The sequence below is a fragment of the Corythoichthys intestinalis genome, chromosome 1 (genome assembly GCF_030265065.1).
Source record: "Corythoichthys intestinalis isolate RoL2023-P3 chromosome 1, ASM3026506v1, whole genome shotgun sequence".
Lineage (NCBI taxonomy): Eukaryota > Metazoa > Chordata > Actinopteri > Syngnathiformes > Syngnathidae > Corythoichthys > Corythoichthys intestinalis.
In genome coordinates, this window is record NC_080395.1 from 6,868,910 (window position 1) to 6,895,640 (window position 26,731).

A 26,731-nucleotide genomic window follows, 5' to 3' on the forward strand; every position below is an offset into this window, starting at 1 on the left:
CCTCCTGTTTACAGTAACCTTGCCTGTTAGGGCACTGCAGCAGGCCTGTGTGTTTTTTGAAAGAAAAAAAAAAATCCCAGTCATTAGAACTCATTCTACTCACCTGTTCTGCACACCTGATCATCATCATAGCTTCTCTACTTAGGCCATGTATATGGCGGAAAACACTCAGGTGACTTGAAGTTCTGCTCTGAGACCCTCAATTTGGCCAACATTCAAAATTGTCCGATATGCATACAAAGCTTCAAATCTCAATTTTCTGGGGGAAGAATTTTTTTAAACAGAAGGTCATTAAAAATATATATATATAAACAGCAAAACCCTATCTGGAGGTGAGAGTATGAAAGAACCGAATTAAAGACGCCATGACTTTAACGAGATATTATGGCGTACTTACCTTGTTTTGATCCAAAAACTCCATGTAGCATGTATCACTGAGTGTCAAGACACAGCTGGATTTTTGGGGGATTTTATGAGTGAAACATGGTCATATAACAAGGGTCGCGATGCAGAAATCGCAGACATCAAGGAATGGTCGAGATTTTCTCTTTCATATATTCACCCTTTTAAACATTTCCCCCCCCCAATTTTTCTTTGTTTGGATCGATAATGTATCATCTAACATATCAGAGAAATTGTGACGGTAAAAAATACAATTAAGCGATAGTTATGAGGTAGATATCTGGGACTTATTTACAGACCATTTCTTTGTGATGTAATTTGTTTAAAAGTTTAAAATATGCGAGCAAATAAGTTTTTTTTTTCCCTTCGAAATATTAGACATTGATTAAAATGATTAAAACAGTCAATAAAAAATGTATAAAATGATGAAACTTTGCCAACCCACCCCTGCTAAACAAGTGTCTTTACTGACTCCTAGCGCTTGTACTCGGTGGGTTCGACGTTGCAGCGTCCGGGCTACCATACAGTCGCCCTCCTCGCCTCGCTCAGCGCGGTGCATAATTTCTCCAATGTTGCGTGCGTGCGGGAAACTGCCAGTCCTCCCTTCTTCATGAGGCGTCCGTCCAGTGAGTGGCGGTCCACCCTCCCTCCGCTGTCTGTTACTTGAACGTCACGTCCGCTAGGTTAAGTGTGTTTAAATTGTGTCTCACCTGCGATCATGTCCAATAGACCCTACTCACCTACGTCACAAAATGGGCGTGTCGCTGTTTCCGGCCGCCATACTGTACCTCTTTTTCAGACCTATTCTCATTGGTTTCAATTAGTCGAGCAAGTTATAGAGCAATTCATGGAAGCCCCGGTGTTATCTGACGCTGTAAACTCATTGGATCCGTTGCATAAAAGGCGTTACGTGGAAAAGCTTCAGTTTATCCATTCGCCAGATCCGTATTTGATGCCTAAATCGATGTTTTTCGACCCGCTGGCTTCGCCTGACATCTGATACCCACACAAAATCAGCCTATTCTCACGAAAGTTTGAAAAACTTTAATAGCTTGGAGGCTTATAAATGCTACGTTGCTGGTTAGGTGAAACACGTCCTCGTACACGAAAATTCGGCAGGAATCTTGTGCTCGGAAGGTGAGTTACGAAATTTTCAATTCAAAATCTTTTGTTCTTGCTAACATCCACTGTCAAGTCTAATGTATTTCATGTCATTTGTCAATGGAGCTAGGGCTTTTAATGTTTATATGGTTTAGCGATAGCACTAACTACATACATACGTGTATGTTGTCGGCAATTAGCCTAGCAATGATCTTAATTGTGGTTGTCAGCCCAAAACCCTCTAAATATATATTAAATGCATCTTACCAGATATAAAATGACTACTACATAATCTGTGGTAGTCGTTTGGAGCCCAATTTTCTCGTCGAATTGCAGCAGTCAATCGCGGCCTCCTCTTCGAGTCTCTCGGAATACGGTAAAAATTCAAGTCTCTCCGTCCATCTTCTCTGTTTTTGCAACCGACCGCCACACACGACTTCACCATTTTGAGTATTAATGTTGACGAGCAGTAAAACGTGCAATAATAGGAAGAATTTACGAAGCGCTAATGCATTTCTATGGCGAGTATGCGGACATCATGGCGCGGGGGCGTGGCTGTGACGTCACGTGAGTAGGGTCTATAGTGTTAATTCACCCTCAAACGGGAGAGGGGTGTCTGTGTCTGTCTTTGACGTTGCCGTAAGAGACACACACCACCGGTTTATAACTGTTTGGCCGTTTACGCTTTTGTGGCATTTTCCCCACCGAAAGGGATCCGAAATTTTTTATTATTGTTATTTATTAGTATTTATTTTATTAGTATTATTTTTATATTAATTTAATAATAAACCAATATATTATATTGATATATATAAATTTAAGAAATTAATTAATTTTATATTTTTATTTTGTAATTTTAATTTTATTAATTTTTTTATTTTCCATCAGGTATGTGTGCGACCTTGTCTTTATTTTGTACTGCATTTCTATTGATGTAATGGTTCAAATGTTCATGTTAAAAAACAATCTAAAATAACTTGACAGTCGGGAAGGTAGAAAGTTATGTTTGCTGTATTTGTTTTGAAGCTGTGCACAAAAAAATGTATTCTTGAAGTTGACAGGTGCGTATGAGAGCTTTAGCTAGAGATGTCGCTGTATTCATTTTCTATTTTCCATTAGATGGCTGTGAGTAAATACAACTCCTTCCGGCTGGCAACAGAGCGGCCTCCTCGTGTCATCATTCGTCTGTACAAGAAAACACAAAGCAAAAGTCCTATAAGCTAGGGGTCACAACAAGACAGGCTACACAACTCTGTGATCTGTCCTCCTCGTCCAGGTCAGGACCCGTACCCGCGTTAAACCTCCCTCCCGTTGCCTTTAAGAATGTGCGCTGGCTGCTAAAGTAGCTAGCTTGGGCTTTTGGCTTAGTACTCAGCGGGCTCGCCTACCGTGCTGGATTAGTCAATAAAAAGCAAGACACAATGTTACTTTCAGCAGAACCTTTATCACTTTTAGCAGGTTCCCTTCTTGACTTCAGGCGATGAATTCATTTGTTGCAGTCTGCCCAAATGTGAGATCACCATTAAAGGATGTGTGTCTTTGGCCAAGGCTTTCAAGTTAAACCCCTCCCATCTTCAAAAGTTATTTCTCATCAACATTTGAATAGAGGAAAAAGAAAAGAGGGTCTGATTGAGGATCGAGGAGGATCCCAGCTATAGCCTGAAGACTGTCAAGTAAGATCTAACCAATGCTGCTTATCAGAATGTAAGTTCATGTTCAATACCGATTGTTTGTGTCTTTCTTCAGATTTAAATGGGAATAAGAACAACGTTTGGTTCTTTGCGTCAACAAGGGCGAGTCGTTCCAAATGTTCATTATTTGAAGACGTTGAGTCCATTTGGTCTCCTACGGATTTAGTTCGGTCTCAGGTACTCTCCGATGATTGCAAGAGAACCAGGTGTCGGTGCTACGGGCAAAGTAGTCTCGCTCACAGAATTGGAGGAGATCGTCGTGGGGTTCTTTGCAGTGACGAGGGGAAGGTCTACGACGTTCCTACTAAACTGCTGGCAGTTGTTTTCATCCATTTGTACTGGGAGGGGCTGTCCAAAAGGATTGGACTTTAAGCACCCTCAATGGCAGCCAATGAGTTCAAGAAGTACCCTTAAAAGGGTTAACTTAAGTTTCTCACAAATTTAAAAGAAAATGTCATAGGTACACTTGAAATAGTTTCGCTCATTTTGACATCAATTTTTTAAATTTGATCATTTTCACTTCTTTGTTTAAAATGTTGTTTTGAATGAGAACATTAAAACCCTAACTTAAAATAAATTGCTTTTAAAAATCATCGAACAATTTAAAAAAAAAACTTGAATTAATACACTGGAAACATTTCAATTGTTCTCACTATTGCAGCAGTGGGGGAGAGAAGAGGCAGCGAAAAGAGTTCTGAAGCTATGACGAGCGGCCAATGATGAGCCGTGTGCTACAGGGGGAAGGACCAAGCAAAGTCACTTCCCGTTCAGTTATATTGCCAAGCAGTCTTTGGGATTTGTTTGGCAACGTCACTTCCCGTTTACTCACCGAACGATTCATTTTGGCGGGTGGGGGCGAGGGGGGCCAACGATTCGTTTAATGCTTTGTTTGAACGAGTCTTTTTACTGAACCAACCGGAATGGATTCATTTCCTCAAGTGAACTGTTTATGCTGTCATTACTGCTCTCCTGGAAGTCGTGACAATTTGACAAAAAGTCATGAAAGTGAAAGTAATTTCGTGACTTTGGGTACGCCACGGTTCCCTTTAGTTGTTTACTTTTCCCCTATACATTTTAGATACCCATCGGCGGTCCTCCCGTCGTGGGTCGTGCGAAGACGGGAGAGATCACCCTCTCGTATTTTGTCACCGCTCGGCCAGTGGTGGGGTCAGGCCCTCCTGACTCGATGGCGAGTGAGAGGGAGGTGAATCAATCAAGCAAATAAATAATTAAACGGCCAGGGCCATCACAAGAGGACACCAGTGGGAGGGACTGGGGGAGTGCAGCACGTCAAATGAGTGACACAACCAAACACTGATACTACCCAGGCTCAGAAAATGTCACACATCGTGAACATATGACGAAAATGATGGCGCATTTTCGACTTGCTGTACTCACGTCAGACGAAAATTGTTTTCGTCTCTCAACATAACCGGTCTGCATGGAGCCGCGCCGCATGACGCGATCCGTCCCCGTTGTGTGCGGTGCATAGAATCTTCCTTCCTGATGCCTTCAAGTGGGTGCGCTGGCAGCTATAGATTTTTGGCTTAGTGGGGGAGCACTGCAAGGAGCCGCGTCATATGACGCATCTAGCACGGCAGGCAAGTGCATGACCACAAAGCCAAAAGCCCAAGCTGGCACCTTTAGCTTCCAGCGCACATTCTTGAAGGCATTGGGAGGAAGGTTTCACGAGGGTACGAGTCCCGACCTGGACAAGGAAGACAGATCGCCTCGTTCGGCGCGGCTCCTTGCAGGTTGACTACACCAAGACATGTTTTTAGCTCGTCACGTCATCGTCATGAAAAAATTGTCAACGGAATATTTTTCAACAACACTGGTTTAAAGTTTTTCTCCCGCCCCCACTCTTTAAAAAGATACCAAATGGTCACAAAGCCGCTCAATCTGAACAAAATGGTGGCAGTAATGCACATATATGGTTTTGTGGGTGTCACCAAAGTTCACACCCAGCATGCCCTGTCTAGGAGGACCAGAAAGACAAATTGTCACACGGACGGGAGAAGAAGAGGCAACAACAAGGCCGCGTAAGTTTTCACTTTAACTGAAATAAAAAGGTGAAATAGTCCTAACTTTATTCACTTTAAAGTTTGTTTATAATTTGCTCCTTTGGTCAGTTTGCCTACCGTTTCATTTATCGTGTCACAATTCTATCGTGTGTAACGGGAAAGACAAAAATATCTTTTAATTGCACAGTACATTTTGTGTCCAACAAAATGTCTTTGAGCTTGAAATACCCAGTTATATTTTGCGTGACACAACATTTTTGACACTCGTTTACTGACATTGAAGTTCTTCTTTTTAGAAAGACATGGGTGCTTAAGTAGGTTAAGCAACTTCTTGTGAAATGTACAAGTGGCAACTCGCTTCCTTGTTGCCAGCTATTATTCGATTGTTTGCAAACTGGCCTCTTTGAAAAAGGAAATTTAGACTGAATCTGTTATACTTTTGTCTTCCAATATATTGTTAGGCATTTTCAATACCAAAACAAGTCATTTAGTGCCACACTGTAGCGAACAAAGCAACAAGGGAGTTCCAACATGAGTGAAAAAGATTGACCTGACGTCCATGCTTTGTGTCGCGTCACTCAAATGGTTTATGAGCTCAAATTACAATAAGTTGTCGTCCGTAGATACCCGATCGACGGTCATCTCGCTCACTCATTTAGTGGAAGGATGCCTCTGGACACCGAGCGTAAGGAGCTGCTGTTGAAAACACTGATGGAGCTGGGGGAGGACGACTTCCAGTCCTTCAGCAGATTTAAGTTATAGTAAGCAATGAAAAGTTCACAGATACCCAATCCATGGTCATCTCGCTCATGCGTTTACAAGGTGGAAGGATGCCTTTGGACACAGAGCGTAAGGAGCTGCTATTGTTGCCGCTTCTAGTGCTCAGTTAAGGTATAGTTGCACAGGATTTATCGATTGCGCCAAGGGCATGAAAGGGATCAATGTATAATGAGAAAAAAAAAAGAAAAATCAAAAGTAATGTACAACCCAGGAAAAAATTTGGAAAGTAGTAGAGTAAAATGTACATATATGTGCTGGAAAATGTATTGAAGTAAACGTAAAAAGTACCACTTCCTATTTGTACTTAAGTCACGTATAACTACGCAAAAATGCACTAAAGTACAGTCATGAAAAATACTTTTTCTTTGTTGCATTCGACCACTGCTAAGAGGAATGAAGACCTGACATCTGTGTTTTGTGTCACATCACTCAAACAGTTTACGAGCTCAAGTTACAATAAGTCATTAAAGTTTTTGTCTGCAGATACCTCATCCACGGTCACCTCCCTCACCCGTATGTAAGTCAGAAGGATGGCTCTGGACAGCGGAAGGAAGGAGCTGCTGTGGAACACGCTGAGGGAGCTGGGGGAGGACGACTTCGAGTCCTTCAGGTTCCACACGGACCTGCCTCAAAGCGTACGCGAAAACCCTCGCCGGGCGTACATTGCTGACGAACTGATGAAGAAGCACGGCCAGAACACCCTGGAGCAGACCATCATGCTTCTGGAGAAGATCGGTAACAACAATTTGGCCGAGAGGCTGCGCAGCGACATGGTGAAAATAAAAGGTTAGTCCCCGACTTACAGTCGCTTATCGTGGTAGAAAGCAGGTGACTTGACAACTGTAGAAGGTAACCATGAAACGACCCCTTGCAAAATTTTTGTTGCTCATCTATTTCCCAATCCCAACTCCTGAGACATAGCTATTGCTTCCCATTTTGTGATCAGGGTTGTTGCTGCTCTGTTGCTCCTAAGAGGCCCTTAAAAAACAATAGACAGACTTTGTTTCTCTTTTTCATCTTAGACGTATCTGAGAATGGTAAGCCCTTATCGAGATCTTATCAATCGCTTTTACTCATCTCATTTAATTTTTTGGAATGCATCAGCGGAGCAATAGATGAAGTCATTTTGAGCCACACATGAGAAGCATGAGAAATGATTCAGAATTAAAAATATATCCTTAGTTCCTAAAAAAAGATATACGTATATATATATATATATATATATATATATATATATATATATTGTGGTGACCCTTTGTTGTGTGTCCGTTTGGCCGAGCGTGTTACCGGCACAGGCACGTGACAAAGACACTTTAGAGCCGCGCGGGTTCCAGAGAGTTCACAGAGAGCAGCAGAGTTACAGTGGCTGGACAATAGCAACACGAGCTAACAACCAAGACTCCAACATTTCATACCGCCACAATATATATATTTCACCACACAGCAACAGTTTATATGAATAGAAAACAGCTCACTTAAAATAAAAATAAATTACATGTGGGACATCATAAAATTGAATCGCTCCTCCAACTAATCATTGGCGTGGTGTTTGTAAAATAAAAGGAGTCTCTGCAGCTCAAAGAACGGGAGAGATTTCTCTCATTTCAACCGTTTACATTCCGAGCAATTTTTGTGAAATTAGGGGTTGTGTTTGCTATGAGAACTCCCCCCCCCCCCCCCCCCAAAAAAAAACTGCGCAAACCTGCCTTGTTGCACATATTTTTATTCCTAAATCATCAAATGTGATGAACTTTATTTTCCAAATTTCTTACATTTTTGAAAGTGTCATCACCAGCTAAATTCGAACAATTTCACATGCCAAATATGGAAAGTCACACACATTGCTTGATGACTGATAAACTATCATCTCAGTAAGGTTTTGACAACTGATCATATAAAGTGAACATCTTAGCTTGGATTTGACATATTGCACATCGTGGTTGGGCAAATGAGCAGGGCGTCATTTACATTCCAAAAATGGCACTTTTTGACAATAGTTTGTAAACAAGTGTTTTGAAACAATTCTGATACTGCTTATGATCAATCACAGTATCAATGAAAATGAATAGTAGCGAGGCTGATACCCAATCACCAGGCTACAATGGGTTAATTTGTCTGTTATATCCAATCAGACAAGCATTCTTTGGGTAGACACTGCTTATAATCAATTACAGTATCAAATAATATAATAGTCACAACTCATAATCAATTGCTATGACTTATCATTAACTTCAGGATCGCGGATCGTCGGCGACTTACATGGACAGCAAACAATAACACTTCACTGCGTTAAACAAGCGGCACATTTTATTTAACCCACAGTATAAAGTGTACAAGCAAACAAGCAACAATTGTATTTCAGCTCATAGATTACATGCAATAACATAAATCTCATTACCGTGTGCTGGAAGGACGGAGAGCCGGGCGTCCTCAGTAATAGTGAGCGAAGAAATACCAAGGCTGGGCGTCCGCGCGTAAACCCACAGCAGACTCTGATTTTACTTGTCTCCGTCGCTTCTTTATAGCAAGTACCGCGCCCCGTAACTTCCCCTCCCGTTCGAGTGCGATTAGATGTTTCACACGGTTGACGAGAAAAACATGTTATGTTCACATTCCGATGTTTTGGGAGTCAGCTTGATAAGGTTGCCGATGTTTTGGGAGTCAGCTTGGTAAGGTTGCCGATGTTTTGGGAGTCAGCTTGGTAAGGTTGCCGATGTTTTGGGAGTCAGCTTGGTAAGGTTGACATTCCGATTTATGTTACCTTGCAGCTTGATGTCAGTTGATGAGGTTAAAAACAACATTCCTTTATATAAGGCTTTGGGGCCTTGTCTTACAACAAGCCACATTATTGTCCCGAAACTTGAAAAGTCACACTTTCTATTCATTTCACTGAAATGAAACATCATCTTTTACATCTGGGAGGGGTCTGTTCATGCCTCTGGCTCTGCCTTTTGCCCTCTCAGCCCTTGCAGCTCTGGCAGAGGGTCGATATGAAAAGTGAATCAAATATATATTTTATTGTTTATGAATAGCCAATTTCAAACTATTTTGAAATTCACACGAGTATCACATAAATGTCGAATATAATAATGCAACGTCATAATCTATCAATAACTATTTAGGTGTGGAATGGAACTGTTTTGTCCTCAACTGCTGTCACTGCTGCTTTCTTGCAGGCGCCGACTTCTCCGTCCACGATGACGATCAGATAGCCAGATTGAAGAGGGAGCTCCAAGACAACCTGCGGCGTTTATACAGGTTTGCTTCTGAGGGCAACACCGAGCGCTGGCAGCAGCAGCAGCCCCTGGAGGACGTCTACACGCAGCTAGACATCACCTACGGGGCAGACGTCAGCCCAGACGGGCGGCATGAGGTCCTCCAGATGGAAACGTGTGACGCCGCGGCCAAGCGGTCTATCCTGCCGTGCGACATCTTCAAAAGCCCCGACGGGAACCGACGACCGATACGCACGATGCTCACCGTTGGCTTCGCGGGAATAGGAAAAACCTTCCTGATTCAAAAGTTTGTCTGGGACTGGGCCAGCGGTAATACTAACCAGGACGTGGACTTCATATTTCCTTTCACCTTCCGCGAGTTAAACATGGAGAAAGGGGAGAGCTTTACGTTGGCCGAGCTGATCGGCGGAGACAGTCACATGCGCGAGAGACTGAACGAGATATTTATCTATCTGCAAACTTCTGGGAAGCAGGACTTTGAAAGCAGCGGGATCAAGATCTTGTTTATCCTCGACGGACTGGACGAGTGCAACTTCAAAATCGACTTGAAGAAAGCCAGGAAAGTGAACAAGAACGTGAAGGAAAGCTACCCGCTAGAAGTACTGCTGGCGTATCTCATCAAAGGGAACCTGCTTCCGTGCGCCAGGGTTTGGATCACCACGCGGCCCGCGGCGGCCCGCGATATCCCCGCCGACCTCATCGACAGCAGAACAGAGGTGGGAGGATTCAGCGAATCCCGGAGGCTGGAGTACTTCAGGCAAAGGTTCCCAAATGAGGAACGCGTCACTGAGCACATTCGGAAATCTCGCACCATCTTCATCATGTGCCATATTCCCATCTTCTGCTGGCTCACCGCCACAGTTCTTCAGGTTCATTTGGACAAAGGGAAGGAGGGAGAGCTTCCCACAACGCTGACTGACATGTACTCGGCATTTATTGGTCACCACCTGGAAAACTCCAAGGAGAGAAATACAGCGGCGTACATCCCTGACGTGAAAGCGCTCGCCAAGCTGGCCTTTGACCACACCATGAATCAGCGTCAGATCTTCTACGAGAAAGACCTGGAGGACAGCTGCTTTGATTACAGCCAAGCAGCAAAACACTGCGGTTTATTCACAGAGGTCTTTAAGGAGGTCCATCCGCTCAAAAGGAAGAAACAAAAGATGTTTCAGTTTATCCACCTGACCATCCAGGAGTATCTGGCCGCACTGTACGTAAAGATGTGTTTCTTCCACGACAACAAGAACGTACTGGATACATCAAGATGGAAAAAATTGTTCATGCCTGTTAAGCAGAAGACAATCACTGAGGTCCACAAGTCAGCTCTCCAGAGAGCCTTGGAAAGTGAAGGAAACCTGGATATGTTCCTCCGCTTCCTCGTTGGCCTTTCATTGCAGTGCAACCAGGAAATAGTGGGGGCACTGCTGAAGGTTCCTCATGACTGGGAGCAAAGCAAGTCAAAGACAGTCAAGTTGATACAGAAAAGGATCAAACGAAACACTCCAGAAAAGAGCGTCAACTTGTTCTACTGTCTAAACGAGCTGAAAGACAACTCCTTACTGAAGCAGATCCAGCATCAACTAGTTTCAGGACGTTTGTCCTGGCGTCAAATGACAAATGATATGTGGTCGGCCCTGGCCTTCTTCTTACTTACGGACGACGAAACCATGAAGTCCTTTGATCTTCGCCGCTACTCCCCATCGCCTTTGGGACTCAAGAAGCTTCTGTTGGTGGTCAAGGCTTCTCAAAAATCAGAGTAAGTTCTCTAAAGTGAAATGAAGTGGATTCCCAAAGCACAATGGCAAATCCAAGAAGAAGTGCACAAAACACAAAGAAAACAACTAAAAATTATGAAACAATCAAAAATCACAAAAAAGATGGATAAAAAAAAAACAAAAAACTAATACAAATCTCACACACACAAAAACAAAACACAATTGCTTTTCAGAAGACGCGACAACAAATCGGAAAACAAAACAATATCACCTCATTCACTCCCAAAAATGTGTTCATAAATTTTTGGAACACTTAATTTTACTACCAAAACGTATAGAAACAAGAATTGAGGATTTTTAACTGATCACAACTGAAGAACGGAAAAGTGTAGAAAAACGTCTTTTACTGATTATTATTATTATTATTAATATAATTAATTATTATTATATTATTTACTTATTATTATTCAAAGCACCATACTAAAGTCAGCAGAAGTTAGGTTTGGCTTCCTCTCACGACTTCCTCCTTTCTGTGTTCTCCAGTCTAAATCAATGTCGCCTGGACAAAGGCAGCTGTCACCTGCTGAATTCCGTTCTCAGTTCTCCATCCAACCTGAGGCATCTGAGTCTGGGCTTGAACCATCTGTCGGACGAGGGGGTCGAGATCCTCTCAAAAGGACTGGCCAGCCCACACTGCAACTTAGAAGTCCTCAAGTAAGGAACTTTTCCACTTAGAAATCTACCTCCAGTTCATACTCTTCCTTGGATACGGTTGACTTATCTAATGAGATACTGCTGCAACCAGCCAACAATAAGGGCCAAAATATACCAGACGCGTCTTCGGTCCGGGTCTTGCAAGATATAGCGCTGAACCCAATCCGTTTCCATTTTATCCTACTGTTCAAAGTATAGAGGCCGCGTCAGTGCTCCAGACTGACTGCGGACCATCTCCGGCGTGTCAGAACCGGCCGGATGGTTTAGACTCTTTTCTATTTTTGCCGGACACGCATCCGTCAAAATGGGCAGAGCAAGGCCTGGAATCAAAAGCCCAGTTGCTTATTCACGGTAAAAACACCTGCAAACATGGACAAAAGCTTCATCGTGGATGTCACAATGTGATTCATGATGCAGCAGATCATTAAAAAGGAAGCTGCAGCAGAAGCTATGAGGATTGACGGTGAGTTATTATGCAAGGTATGTAATTTAAAACAGAAATAGTGCCACAAACTCATAGTAAAAGCAAATAAATTCAGGAAAAATTGTTCAGTCCGCCTCTCTCTCTGCTTCTCTGATGAGTACAGACTCCGTGTGTTTGTCGTTGTTTATAATGCCACATTTGCGTGCCCAATTACCCGTGGGCTCTTGACGGGATGGAATTGCCGGACCGCAGCTGTGCGCAGCCACTGTTTTTTTTTTTTTGCCAATTTTTGACATACTGCGTAGTGCGTAGTCAACGCGGCCAGTATATTTTGGCACTAAGGCAGTCACAATTTTATTTTGATTAGAACCTCCACCAATTTAACCAGGTTCCTTTCCCGACTTCAGGCAATTATCTCATTTTCATTCAGAAAAAATGTTTTTCCCGCCAAGTTTACATCATTTTTCATTCCTCGAAAATTTAGTTGAACGCTTTTGAAGGCCTGAATTTTCACAAAATCCATTTCATGACTTTCAATGCTTTTTAATCACGCGAATAAACCGTGTATTAGTCAAGGACAAGGCAGACATGATTGTCATGCCTTTGTATGAAAATGATAAAGATATAATAAGTTAGTTAAAATTGTAAAACTTAGTTAAAAAATAAATATTGTTGTCTAAAGGTTTCATCTGAAAAGCGTTGGGAGTGAGACCTATCCTTTTCTAGCAAAAGTGCATATATGTTGAGGACCAGAGCATCTGTCGCATTGAGTGATCTTAGACACCAAACTTTTTTCCTCATTTCAAGCACGTTTCTCAGCGCCTGTGAGGCTTAAAGGTAACATCGACGAACTTGCTCTGCCAGCTAAGCCTAGGCTAACCTTCGTCTTTGTAAGTTTTTACTTAGTTTTTATATTGAGTTTGAAAGAAAAATGTATTTTTCTCTTTGAGGCGAACTTTTTCACTATCCATTGATTTCACTGAGACATTCTCTTGTGTTTCTGCTAAGCTACTCACACGTTGGAAGATATTATTGTATTACATTTTGAATGTATTCATTTGTATTTTAGTTACCAACAAACTATTTGAGACCTCCATAAACCCAAGAAAAGTACGCCTTGTCTCTGAAGAGTTTCATTTTTTGGTTCGCTGGCTGTAGAGCAACACATGTCACGTGTTGTGAGGACAGCTCAACGATCAGAACCTTCATCACTTTAACCAGGTTCCCTTCTCGACTTCAGGCAATTATCTCATTTGTTACAGGCTGCTCCGCTGCAGAATCACCAGTAAAGGATGTGTTTCATTGGCTGAGGCACTCAAGTTAAACCACTCCCATCTCCAAGAGCTGGACCTCACCAGGAACGATCTGTCGGATGAAGGGGTCGAGATCCTCTCGAAAGGACTGGCCAGCCCACACTGCATCATAAAAATCCTCAAGTAAGAAGGTCCTTCAGTTCGTAATCTTCAATGAATCTGGTCAACTAATCAAAAGAATCAGTGATGCCGTTAGCAGCAACTCTAATAAAATTTGTAATAATAATAAATGAATTAAAAAATCCTGTCAAGTTTACATAATTTTTAATGCCTCAAACATGGAGTTGAATGCTTTTTAAGGCCTGGATTTTCACAAAGAAACGGTTAATGAGTTTGGATGCTTTTAAATGACGCCCATCAACCCTGTATTAGTCAAGGAAAAGGAAGACACAATGTTACTTTCAGCAGAACCTTCATCACTTTAAGCAGGTTCCCTTCTTGACTTCTGGCAATTATCTCATTTGTTGCAGGCTGTCATGGTGCAGCATCACGAAGAAAGGATGTGTTTCATTGGCTAAGGCACTGAAGGTAACCCCCTCCCATCTTCAAGAGCTGGACCTGAGCTTGAACGATCTGTTGGATGAAGGGGTCGAGATCCTCTCAAAAGGACTGGCCAGCCCACATTGCATCTTAAAAGTCCTCAAGTAAGGAGCTGTAACAGTTCGTAATCTTCCAAGGATCCCGTTAACTAATCAAAGGAATCACTGCACAGCAACTGTCATAAATTATGTAAAAAGAAAAGAAAAAAAAAAAGTTTTTTAACAGTCAAGTTTCCCTAAATTTTAATCTTTTAAGGTGTGGCGTGGCTCAGTATTAGAGTAGTTGTCCTCCAAACCAGAGGATGTGGGTTCAGTTCTTTCGCCCGATGAACTCGACTCACACCATTCATATCACACCATATCACACCATTTACGCTTTTTAAGGCCTGAATTTTCACCAAAAAAACAGAGTTTTAATGCTTTTTAATGACCCTCATCAAACCTGTATTAGTCAAGGGAAAGGAAGACACTTTCAGCAGAACCTTCATCACTTTAAACAGGTTCCCTTCTTGATTTCAGGCAATTTTCTCATTTGTTGCAGCCTGTCCAAATGTGGGATCACCCATAAAGGATGTGTTTCATTGGCCGAGGCACTCAAGGTCACCCCCTCCCATCTTCAAGAGCTGGACCTGACCCGGAACAATCTGTCGGATGAAGGGGTTGAGATCCTCTCGAAAGGACTGGCCAGCCCACACTGCATCTTAAAAATCCTCAAGTAAGGAGGTCATTCAGTTTGTAATCTTCCATGAATCTGGTCAACTAATCAAAAGAATCACTGCTGCTGTTAGCAGCAACTCTAATAAATTATGTAATTAAAAAAAAAAAAAAATCTCATCAAGTCTTCATAATTTTAAATCCCTCAAACATGTAGTTTAATGCTTTTTAAGGTCTGAATTTTCACAAAGAAACAGTTAATGACTTTAAATGCTTTTTAATGACCCACATCAACCCTGTATTAATCGAGCAAAAGGCAACAATGTTACTTTCAGCAAACAACCACATTAACCAGGTTCCCTTGTCGACTTCAGGCAATTATCTCATTTGTGGCAGGCTGTCATGGTGCAGCATCACGAAGAAAGGATGTGTTTCATTGGCTGAGGCACTGAAGGTAACCTCCTCCCATCTTCAAGAGCTGGACCTGAGCTTGAACGATCTGTCGGATGAAGGGGTCGAGATCCTCTCAAAAGGACTGGTCAGCCCACACTGCATCATAAAAGTCCTCAAGTAAGGAGCTCTAAGAGTTCATAATCTTACATGGATCCCGTTGACGATTCAAAGGAATCACTGCTGCTATTACCAGCAACTCTCATAAATTATGTCCAAAAAATGTTTTAACTGTCAAGTTTCCGTAAAGTTTAATGCCTCAAACATTTAGTTTAATGCTTTTTAAGGCTTTAATTCTCACAAAAAAACAGTTGAGTTAGGATGCTTTTGAAGGACACCCATCAACCCTGTATTAGTCAAGGAAAAGGCAAACATGATGTCACTTTGAGCAAAGATTCACCACTTTTACCGGGTTCCCTTCTTCATGGAATTATCTCATTAATTGCAGTCTGGAACACTGCAGGATCACCAGTAGAGGATGTGTTTCATTGGCTGAGGCACTGAAGGTAACCTCCTCCCATCTTCAAGAGCTGGACCTGAGCTCGAACGATCTGTCGGACGAAGGGGTTGAGATCCTCTCGAAAGGACTGGCCAGCCCACACTGCATCTTAAAAATCCTTAAGTAAGGAGCTCCTTCAGTTCGTCATCTTTCGTGGATCTGGTCGAGTAATGGAAAGAATCACTGCTGCGATTTGCATAACTATAATCAATTATGTTAAAAAAAAATCCTGTCAAGTTTACATAATTTGAAAGGCTTTGAAACATTTCGTTTAATCCTTTTTAATTTTCACAAAATCCATTTAATGACTTCATGCTTTTTAATGACCCGCATCAACCCTGTATCAGTCAAGGAAAAGGCAGACACAATGTTACTTTCAGCTAGAGGCGCACGATACTTATCGGTCCGATAATAGGAATTATGACATCATCCCAATAAATCCGATAATAATATATGTTATCGGATGCTTTTAATAATATTTTTGGCACAGTGTCGAATTGGGATCTGTGCGTTTCCAGTCCTGTTTTGCCAGTATGCAAAGTTTTATTACTGTTCTAGAGGCAGTGTTTTTCCTTCACTGAGTTATAAACCTTACTATGGCAATTAGCAAATGTTTGCAACTTACAGTGTTATTTCTTCACGTTCTCGAGAGGTCTTTTGGTTATTGATATGTAATTGCCAGATTAATTAAGTTGTTCCATGGACCAAGATGACAGAAGTCTCCTCTCCTGTTGCACCAAATATATTATCTGCTGACAAAGCAGAATACCTGTTGGGTTTATGTTTGTTAAACATCGGTGTTCATTGTTCAGGGGAACACATCGTCAATGATATTGACTGATTGTGATTGATTCAAATTATATTTGTAATTATATATTTATTATAATTTTTTGAAAAATTAATATGGACAGTTTATTTGGAGTCAAAACTGTTCTTGTCTTTGTTTTGTTCATTATAATAATGTTCATGTCATCATGAAAATTCTGGTTCAGTAAAGGCAAATCTATATTGAATCAATCACTAGTATTTTTGACCTACATTTGTTCAAAAACTCAGGTGAATATACATTGAAAAAATGTACATACATTATCAGATATCATATCGGTATCGGCCTTGAGGAGCAGGAAGTTATCGGTATCGGTTTCAAAAAATGGATATCGTGCACCCCTACTTTCAGCAGAACCTTCATCACTTAACCAGGTTCCCTTGTCGACTTCAGGCAATTATCTCATATGTTGCAGGCTGTCACTGTGCGAGATCGCAGATAAAGGAGGCATTTCATTGGCCAAGGCTCTCAAGTTAAACCCCTCCCATCTTCAAGAGTTGAATCTCGGGGCAAATCGAATAGAGAAAGAAGGAAAGAGGGTCTTATTGGACATCAAGGAGGATCCCAGCTATAGCCTGAAGACTGTCAGGTAAGATCTAAACAATGTTGCTTATCAGAGTGTAAATTCATGTTCAATACCTATTGTTTGTGTCTTTCTTCAGGTTTATCTAAGAAGAACGTTTGGTCCTTGGCATCAAGAAGGGCGAGTCATTCCAAATGTTCATTTTTAGAAGACGTCGAGTCCATTAGGTCTCCTTCAGATTTAGTTCGGTCTCATGTACTCTCCGACGATCGCAAGAGGACCGGGTGTCGCCGCTACGGGCAAAGCGGCCTCGCTCACAGAATTCGGGGAGGTCGTCGTCAGGGTCTTTGCAGCCACATGGAGGTGGAGTTCAAGGGGAAGGTCTACGACGTTCCCACCAAACTGCTGGCAGTTTTATTCATCCATTTATTTGTACTGGAAGGGGCTGTCCAAATGGATTGGACTCTAGAGCATCATCAATGGCAGCCAGTGAGTTCAATAAGTACCCTTTAAAGGGTTAACTAATGTTTTACACAAATTTAAAAGAAAATGTGATACGTACACCTAAAATAGTTTTGCTCATTTTGACATCGTTGTTTTAAATTTGATCATTTTCACTTTTTTGTGCAATATGTTGTTGTGTATGAGAACATTAAAACCCTAACTTGAAATAAACGTTTTTAAAAATCATCTAAAAATTCAAAATGAACTTGAATCAATACACTGGAAACGTTTCATTTTGTTGACTTGATTGAAATGCAGGAAAGTCAGGAGGTCGAGTCTCCAATACAATGAGAAGAATTACAATGCCAAGTAACACGACTCTGATTATGTTTTTTTAAAAAGAAATGATAAGCAGTATATGAGTTCTTTTAACCAAATATGTTTTACTTGAATGCATTTAATGGATGACCCCTTTTTCTTTAACTTGAGTCATATTATTTGGAAGTAATGCTCATTCTTGAGTACAATTTTCGGCTTCTCTACCCAACTTTGGAAAAATAACAAACGACTGGTGTATGCCAAAGTAGCAAGAGTAGCATATTTTCTTCACACATCTATTCAAGTGAAATGTTTGGTGTGGTGAAACTACTGTTAAAAGTACTTTTCTTTTCTCCAAAAGTCAATATCCCGGAAAAAAAATATATGCATCACTACCCGCCTCATTGACGCCGCCGGATGAGCCCTTTCAGTGCAAAGGGTTGGGTCTCCTCTAATGTCCCGATAGCATGGATAGGAAAAGAAAACATCTGTTCAAATTTTCAAAATATTTGTTCGTCAATGGCAGCAAATGCGTTCACAGAGACATTATTGGAGTGGAAAAAATTGGTAGCAACCTGTTGGTTTCTTTTTTATTACTAATTAATTAAAAAATATATGCAAATAGCAAAAAAAAAGCAAATCCAAAAATAATTGCATAGAAGAAAACGCAACAACAAATCTCAAACCAAAATATTGAACTCATTCACTCCCAAAGATGTGTTTTATAGAACACTTAGGCTCGTGTTCAGAAATGTATCGAAAAAAATACTTGCTGATTTTCAACTGCTCATAACTAAAGAACGGAAAAGAGTAGGAAAAAAATGATTTTCATGATTCAAGATTGGAACCCAATTGTTCTTTTTTGGGGTTTGTGTCGCCATCAAACACAATATTCTGTGGCGCTTGACAGATCAGTTAAAATCAATGTATATGAACAAAAGGAAATGGCTTCTAAAAAATGGATTGGAGTGAATTTTTGACCACAAACTGAGTAGTTGTTTTTCTCCAGTGTCTCCCAGTCAATATCCATTGGACTTCTAGCGCCATCACTGGCAGCCAATGAGTTCAATTTAAGGAGGGAATCACAATTCATGTCTAAAAGGTTAAATATTTTTTAACAAGAAAACTGTCATTTATTTAAAATATCAGCTAAATGGGTCAATTTAATGTACAGGCATGAAAATGGGTCAGGGGTGAAAAATGTGAGAAGGGTGTGGAGGAAATATGTTCCGGTACACTGTACAACAAAGTCTGTCCCAAACGACTAGTTTTCTCCCGATTAGTCGGCCAACTATTTTTACGATTAGTCGACTAATCTAATAATCCCCCCCCCCCCCCCCCCCCACACACACACACACACAGTTTTTATCATATTTTGCTTTTCAAAAAGAAGACACAAATAGCAGACATAAATAATCCCTATTTAGGCTTATATTCAAAGTTTATATGGATCGACAGCACGCACGCACTGTCCGTGCATGTCACACACACATACGGGCAGTTTGCCCGACTCTCGGCCGTGTAGGCAATGTTGAAATATTGCCCACATAGAGCAGAGAGAAAACCGATCATTCTAAGGCTTATCCTCAACCATTTTTATTGTTTTATGACTGTTGTCAAGCCCGGCCCTTCCCCAAAAGCCGTGTTCACTGCAAGCTAGGCGCTAATAACGCACAGCCGCATCGCTACCGTGGCGTCCCTCTCGCTTTTTGATGATGTAATTGCTGCATGAATTCCAATTTGGGAGACTGGACAGTACAGACCGCCGCGACAGTCTGGAAAAATGTGGCCCAGATCAGATTTGAACCACATACGAAAGTGACCCAGATCGGATTTGGAATGGTCCAGTTCTATGCGACTTGTCACGTTCAGACCGTCAACTTAATGCCTGACTCGAGTCGGAAAAATGCAAAAAAATTGGATTCTGTAGTATGAACCTAGCCAAAGTCATTGACGTAAGTAAAGACGGTAATAAATTGTTTCTCTATACGAGCAAACACAAAGCTGGGTCAGTGTCACAGGTTTAACTAAAGTTAATCCTGAAACAGTGGAAAATCCAAAATATTGAAAGATCTCAAATGGGTCAAAATTTGAGTTAAATCCAATTTATAATCTTGAAAAAAAAAAAAAGACTACGATTCACACATCTTGGTCGTACGGGATGATTGTCCTTGTTGACGACATCCAAAACAAAGGCCATGTCCACATGTAGCAGGATATATGGCAAAAATAAATTTTTCTATGGTTTGGCCTATCATCAACACGCACACAAAGATTTAAACCAGGGTTCTTAAGAATGACAGGGAAAGTGAAGAAGTGCGAAGTCTGCGTTTGTTGCGCCATCATGTGGACACTGATAACCGAAGATTTAACTGTTGAAACGTCACTGACTGCGACTAACTTTGTCCTCAAGTCACACATGAAACTAATGTTTACATTTGGAGTAAATTAAACACGCGTTTTTGCTTCCATTTATTTTTCACAAACTATTGCTGAGCTTCTTATTGAAGAATTGGTATGATAGGCCATTATTTTTATTGTTAAGAATGTACTTAAGAATGAATGAAAGCTGTTAGCTGTGGAAGTTTTTTTTTTTTTTTTTTTTTACACAAACGTGCAGGTGTGGACACAATTATTTTTCCCCGACGCTAGGTGTAGACATGGCCAAAGATTGCGTCCATCCAGCACAAGAAATGTTAGTAATATTATCACAAGAAAATAAAATCTCTTTCTATTTTTGGGTTTTGTAATTTGCTCTTAATTCTTTTTGCTGTCCCTTTTTTTTTCTTGAAATTAAATCTATTATTATTATTCATAGCACCATACTAAAGTCAGCAGAAGTTAGGTTTGGCTCACTCTCACGACTTCTTCCTGTGTTCTCCAGTCTAAATCAGTGTTGGCTGGACAGAGGCAGCTGTCACCTGCTGGCTTCCGTTCTCAGTTCTCCATCCAACCTGAGGCATCTGGACCTGGGCTGCAACCACGATGTGTCGGACAAGGGGGTCGAGATCCTCTCAAAAGGACTGGCCAGCCCACACTGCCACTTAGAAGTCCTCAAGTAAGGAGCTCTTCCACGTTGAAATCTACCTCCAGTTTGTAATCTTCCGTGGATACGGTTGACTTATCGAATGAATCACTTCTGCTACTAGCGAACGATAAGGGCCAAAATATACCAGACGCATCTTCGGTTCGGGTCTGGCATGATATAGCACCGGAGCCAACCCGTTTCCATTCTCTCCTATTTTTCAAAGTGTAGTGGCCGCGTCAGTGCTCCAGACTGACTACGGACCATGCATCCAAGAGCCCGCCGGACAGTTTAGGCCACAGGTGTAAAAACCGATTCCAGAAAGGGCCAAGTGGGTGCTGGATTTTGTTCCAACCGATACCGTGCAGAGAGTTTAACCAATGAACTTCCTACTGAAACAAGCAGCACCTGACAAAGTTTAACTGATTACACATGTAAAAGATCTGATTGGTGAAAAGGTGTCCTCTTCATTGTTTGGAAAGCAAACCTGCACCTACTCGGCCCTTTCTGGAATCTGTTTGACATCTGTGGTTTAGGCTATTTTCTAGTTTTGCCAGAGATGCATCCGTCAAAATAGGCAGAGCAAGGCTTGGATTCAACAGCCCAGATGATTATTCACGGTTAAAACACCTGCGAAAATCACAATGTGATTTATGATGCAGCAGATCATTTTTGCATGAACAACAAACAAAGGTAGATAGATGCACAGTGTCTTAGTTTGTGTGTTTTTCTGGCAAAGATATCAAACAAATGACCTGCTGACAACTTTGTTTTTTTATTAACACATGGGGATAAAAAAACAAAACAAAAAAAAACTTCCACAAACTGTGGCTTTGGGCAGGCTGTGTCTGTCTCCCTCACTCCCACGTCACTTGACCAAAACATTATCCCCATTGCGTGCACTTCAGGGTGCCTCAGAAAACATTCAATCAGAACATTACACATGGGACGTCACAGCAGAAGCTATGAGGATGGACGGTGGGTTATTATGCAAGTTATGTAATTTAAAACAGAAATAGTGTCACAAGCTCATAGTAAAAGCAAAATAAGAATTCGGCAAAAATGTTCAGTCAAATCAAGACCACCTCACTTTCCGCTTCTCTGATGAGTACAGTGTTTGCCATTGTTTTTAATGCCACATTATCGTGCACGATTACGCGAGAGCTCACGACGGGACGGCGTTGCCGGACCGCAGCTGAGCGCAGCCGGTGTGTTTTGCCGATTTTTGACATACTGCGGAGCACGCAGTCAACGCGTCCTGTATATTTTGGCCATTTTTACTTGAGTAGAACCTTCATCAATTTAACCAGGTTCCTTTCCTGACTTCAGGCAATTATCTCATTTGTTGCAGCCTGTCAATGTGCTGGATAACAAGGCGAGGATGCATTTCATTGACTGAGGTTCTCAAGTTAAACCTCTCACATCTTCAAGAGCTGGACTTAAACGGTAACAAACTGTCGGATGAGGGGGTTGAAATCCTCTCAAAAGGACTGTCCAGCCCAAACTGCATCTTAAAAGTCCTCCAGTAAGGAGCTCCTTCAGTTCGTAATCTTCCATGAATCCGGTCAGCTAATCAAAAGAATCACTGCTGCTGTTGGCGGCAACTCTAATAAGTTATGTAAAAAAAAAATAAAATGTTTTTTTCCTGTCAATTTTTCATACCTTTTAATGCCTCGAACAGTTAGTTTATTGCTTTTTAAGGTCTGAATTTTTCAAATAAATCAATGTAATGACTTTTAATGCTTTTTAATGACCCACATCAACCCTGTATTAGACAAGGAAAAGGCAGACACGTTGTCACTTTCAGCAAACCTTCACCACTTTTACTAGGTTCCCTTCTTGACTTCAGGCAATTATCTCATTTGTTGCAGTCTAAGAAAATGCTTGGTCACAAAGCGAGGATGTGTTTCATTGGCTGAGGCTTTCAAGTTAAACACCTCCCATCTTCAAGAGCTGGACCTGAGCCTGAACGATCTGTCGGATGAGGGGGTTGAGATCCTCTCGAAAGGACTGAGCAGCCCACACTGCATCTTAAAAGTCCTCCAGTAAGTAGGTCCTCCAGTTCGTAATCTTCCATTGATCCAGCCGACCAATCAAAAGAATCATTGCTGACACTAGTAGCAACTCTACAAAATTACACAAAAGAAAAACAATAATAACCGTGAAGGTAATTCTTAAATAATCGATCATAAATTAAAGAATCACTGCTGCTACTAGCCAAGGATAAAGTAGACATTTGACTTTGGGTTGAACTTTCGTTACTTGAACCAGGTTCCCTTCCTGACCTAAGCCAATTATTTCATTTGTTGCAGCCTTTCAGAGTGTAAGATCACAAAGCGAGGATGTGTTTCATTGGCCGAGGCACTCAAGTTAAACACCTCCCATCTTCAAGAACTGGACCTGAGCTGTAACAATCTGTTAGATGAGGGGGTTGAAAACCTTTCGAAAGGACTGGCAAGCCCACACTGCATCTTAAAAGTCCTCAGGTAAGGAGGTCCTCCAGTTCGTAATCTTCCGTTGATCCGGCTGACTAATCCAAAGAATCACTGCTGCTATTGGTAGCAACTCTACAAAATTCCTTACAAGAAAAAAAAAAAAAAAAAAAAAGTTTAAGTATTCTTAAATAATTTCTCATAAATTAATCACTGCTGCTACTAGCCAAGGATAAAGTAGACATTTGACTTTTAACCAGGTTCCCTTCTTGACTAAAGGGAATCATCTCATTTGTTGCAGGCTGTCACGGTGCGGGATCGCAGATAAAGGATGCATTTCATTGGCCAAGGCTCTCAAGTTAAACCCCTCCCATCTTCAAGAGTTATTTCTCATCAACACTCGAATAAAGGAAGAAGAAAAGAGGGTCTTTTTAGAGATCAAGGAAGATCCCCGCTATAGACTGGAGACTGTCAAGATCTAAACAATGTTGCCTATCAGAGTGTAAATTCATGTTCAATACCGATTGTTTGTGTCTTTCTTCAGATTTAACAAATGGGAACAAGAAGAACGTTTGGTCCTTGGCGTCAAGAAGGGCGAGTCATTCCAAATTTTCATTGTTAGAAGACGTCGAGTCCATTTGATCTCCTTCAGATTAAGTTCGGTCTCACGTATTCTCTGACGATTGCTAGAGGATCTTGTGTCGGCGCTACGGGCAAAGCGGCCTCGCTCACAGAATTCGAGGAGGTCATCGTCGGGTTCTTTGCATCGACATGGAGGTGGAGTACAAGGGGAAGGTCTACGACGTTCCCAACAAACTGCTGGTAGTTGTTTTTATCCATTTGTACTAGGAGGGGCTGTCCAAACGGATTGGACTCTGAGCACCGTCAATGGCAGCCAATGAGTTCAATAAGTACCCTTTTAAGGGTTAACTTATGTTTCTCACAAATGTAAAAGAAAATGTCATACGTACACTTGAAATTGTTTTGGCAAGCAAGGAGGATTTGGTAAATGATGATGGAGTGTGTTGGTTTCTTGATATAGTATTGCAATTTTGTAAGCCCGCGTTTGTTTGTAAATTGTGTAGTTGTGTTAATAAATTAAAAAAAAAAAAAAAAAAACTTGAAATTGTTTTGCTCATTTTCACAGCAATATTTTAAACGATCATTCTCACTTCTTTGTGTAAAATGTTGTTTTGCATGAGAGATATGATGCTGTTTTTTAAACTGCGACATTACAACCCGCTCTCTGCACTTCTCACTCTGTATAAATCTTTATTTGAACCACATTTACAATATTGTAATATCATATGGTGCAACACATTTCCAACTCTAAAAAAGCTTCTGAAGGAGAAACGATATCGTCATCGCACACTCCATATAATTGTCTGCATTAGTCTAACACATATATAGCCTAACACATACATATGACACCGTCTAACTGTTTGCATTACTCTAACACACGTAATATAATTAATGAGGAAATAGTATCATTGTCATATTTACGGTAGGACTACGCTACTAATATAAAATAAATAGAACACCATAGTTTAATGAGAAGAAATAGAAGAGATACACAATGCCATCTTATCACAGGAGTGAAGCACCAACTCTGGCAATCTGCTCTCCCAGCAAACTCCAAGGACAAAGCGCTTTGTCCTAAAACAAGCACAACCAGCCCGGACAGCAAAGTTGATAGCGGGCGTCCCAATCCGCGCACGAACCTAAGCCGCCTCAAACCGGCCAACAAGGGGAAGATCAAAAAGCAACGGCCAGACCCACCTTCAGACACACCTTCGACATGACCCGCGTCAGCAAAGACTTTAAAAAGACTGGACACTGAGATAACACAGATTTCTTCTGCTCGGAAACATGTAGCCTTGTTTTGGATCCAGAATTGTCCCTCCGTCGTCTGTTTTTGCCTTGTTTTTTACCATTGTTGACGAATAAATTGTCAACCTGTTTTCGGCGAGTGTTCTTCAAGCTTTTGAAACATGGAGTCAGTGTGCAAAGGGTTAACACAGGAACGCGCGGAGTTTAACTTCCTCCTGGCCGGGCTCTTCGGGGGCGTCGAGCGGCGGAGCACATTTCCGTTCTGTTGCCGGCCTCCCCGTGCGGTTTGGGCTGGGAGGACTAAATTCTTTCACTTCAAACACTACAAAAAAAAGTTATACATGCCCTAACATGGTCCGAGTTCAATGTTCCAACTATATATTTCACCACCACCACCTTCTGAGGCTAAAAGAAACACAATTACTTTTAAAATGCTTGCATAATGTAGCAGGTCATCCATAAAATAAATCATAAATTAACTGATCTCATCCCATCCCAATCTATACTGCTCATCACACATACAGTATATGGCGGAAAACACCAACAAGACTGAATAAGCAGTTTCTGCTCTTGCACTCCCTGCTGTATTTTAAGCCAAAACAACTGTTGTATTTCATAGAAAAATATGTCTATATGCTGACATAGCAGATATAAATGGGGCATTAAGCACCCCAAACTATTTTTAATTTGTCTGTTTTACCCGTTTACAGACCTCACCCTTCCGCTTTTGTTTCAACCCAGCCATAAAACGAAGGTAATTATATTTATTATTCAAAATGCCTGTCATTTTTATCTTAGAATCATTAATGATGCCAAATATTTTGTTAAAAAAAAAAATTCGCTCGCAAATTTTAAACTTTTAAACAAATTATATCACAATGAAAAAAATGGTGCCCGTAAAAAAGTCATGGACATCTACCTTATAACTATTGCTCGATTGTAGGGCTGTCAAACGATTAAATTTTTTAATCGAGTTAATTACAGCTTAAAAATTAATTAATCGTAATTAATCGCAATTCAAAACATATTTTTCTGTAAATTATTGTTGGAATGGAAAGATAAGACACAAGATGGATATATACATTCAACATACGGTACATAAGGACTGTATTTGTTTATTATAACAATAAATCAACAAGATGGCATTAACATTATTAACATTTTGTTAAAGCGATCCATGGATAGAAACACTTCTAGTTCATAAAAGATAAATGTTAGAAATTTTATAGTAAAACCCCTCTTAATGTTTCGTTATAATAAAATTTGTAAAATTTTCAATCAAAAAATAAACTAGTAGCCCGCCATTATTGATGTCAATAATTACTTACACAATGCTTACGGGTGCTGAAGCCTATAAAATCAGTCGCACCCAAGCGCCAGCAGAGGGCGGCAAAACTCCATAAAACACAACAAGTGGGCGTTTCACTATACCGTCATTTAAAGTGCATGTGACACGAAAAAGCATGTTTATTTCATGATACACGTGGTATTTTATGCTACTGAATGAAATGGACCACTTGGATGTGTGTGAAAGCGATCGCTATATTTATTTAGTTTTTTTTTAATCCCGCGCCATGAAAATGAGTGACTTCCGGCTTCGGTCTTGCATTGAGGAGGAGGGCGCTGTGACGTGTACGGTAGAAGACGTCCTCTTCACTATACAGCATACTGTTGTGTATGAGGACGAAGGATTCAGCTGATTTTGCGGATTAATACATTTATTTTTCGCACCACGCCAGCCAAACGGCATCCAAAATCATTCTGTATGAGGGAGAGGCGTATGCCCCTTTT

At 41.0% G+C, this 26,731-nt stretch overlaps 1 protein-coding gene across 14 annotated transcripts; it reads left to right on the top strand.

Annotated features, from left to right (window-relative positions):
* Positions 1-1,143: 1,143 nt before the first annotated feature.
* On the top strand, positions 1,144-24,196 carry LOC130915169 (NACHT, LRR and PYD domains-containing protein 12-like). Of its 14 annotated transcripts, none has more exons than XR_009063059.1 (16): positions 2,268-2,391; positions 2,623-2,779; positions 3,003-3,371; positions 5,177-5,236; positions 5,842-6,109; positions 6,482-6,784; positions 9,175-10,990; positions 11,493-11,663; positions 13,350-13,523; positions 13,871-14,044; positions 14,481-14,654; positions 14,990-15,163; positions 15,492-15,665; positions 16,784-16,957; positions 17,031-17,380; positions 20,538-20,670. XR_009063059.1 is itself a non-coding variant. In XM_057835022.1 (16 exons), exons 7-16 carry the CDS (start codon positions 6,529-6,531, stop codon positions 17,038-17,040), a joined length of 3,297 nt encoding a protein of 1,098 aa, XP_057691005.1. In that variant the 5' UTR covers positions 2,268-2,391; positions 2,623-2,779; positions 3,003-3,371; positions 5,177-5,236; positions 5,842-5,979; positions 6,041-6,109; positions 6,482-6,528; the 3' UTR covers positions 17,041-18,028. The 14 variants fall into 14 exon arrangements, 12 of the variants coding, with proteins under 12 accessions (XP_057690988.1, XP_057691005.1, XP_057690975.1 ...); XM_057835022.1 differs by lacking the exon at positions 20,538-20,670 and having other exon boundaries at positions 5,842-5,979; positions 6,041-6,109; positions 17,031-18,028; XM_057835005.1 differs by lacking the exons at positions 2,268-2,391; positions 20,538-20,670 and adding an exon at positions 1,144-1,539 and having other exon boundaries at positions 17,031-18,028.
* Positions 24,197-26,731: the final 2,535 nt, after the last annotated feature.

Excerpts from the sequence above, each read along its gene's own strand:
- LOC130915169 (XM_057835005.1), top strand. The coding sequence starts at position 6,529 with ATGGCTCTGGACAGCGGAAGGAAGGAGCTGCTGTGGAACACGCTGAGG. Across the intron at positions 10,991-11,492 it reads AAGGCTTCTCAAAAATCAGA|TCTAAATCAATGTCGCCTGG; the intron begins GTAAGTTCTCTA and ends TGTGTTCTCCAG. Across the intron at positions 14,045-14,480 it reads TGCATCTTAAAAGTCCTCAA|CCTGTCCAAATGTGGGATCA; the intron begins GTAAGGAGCTGT and ends CATTTGTTGCAG.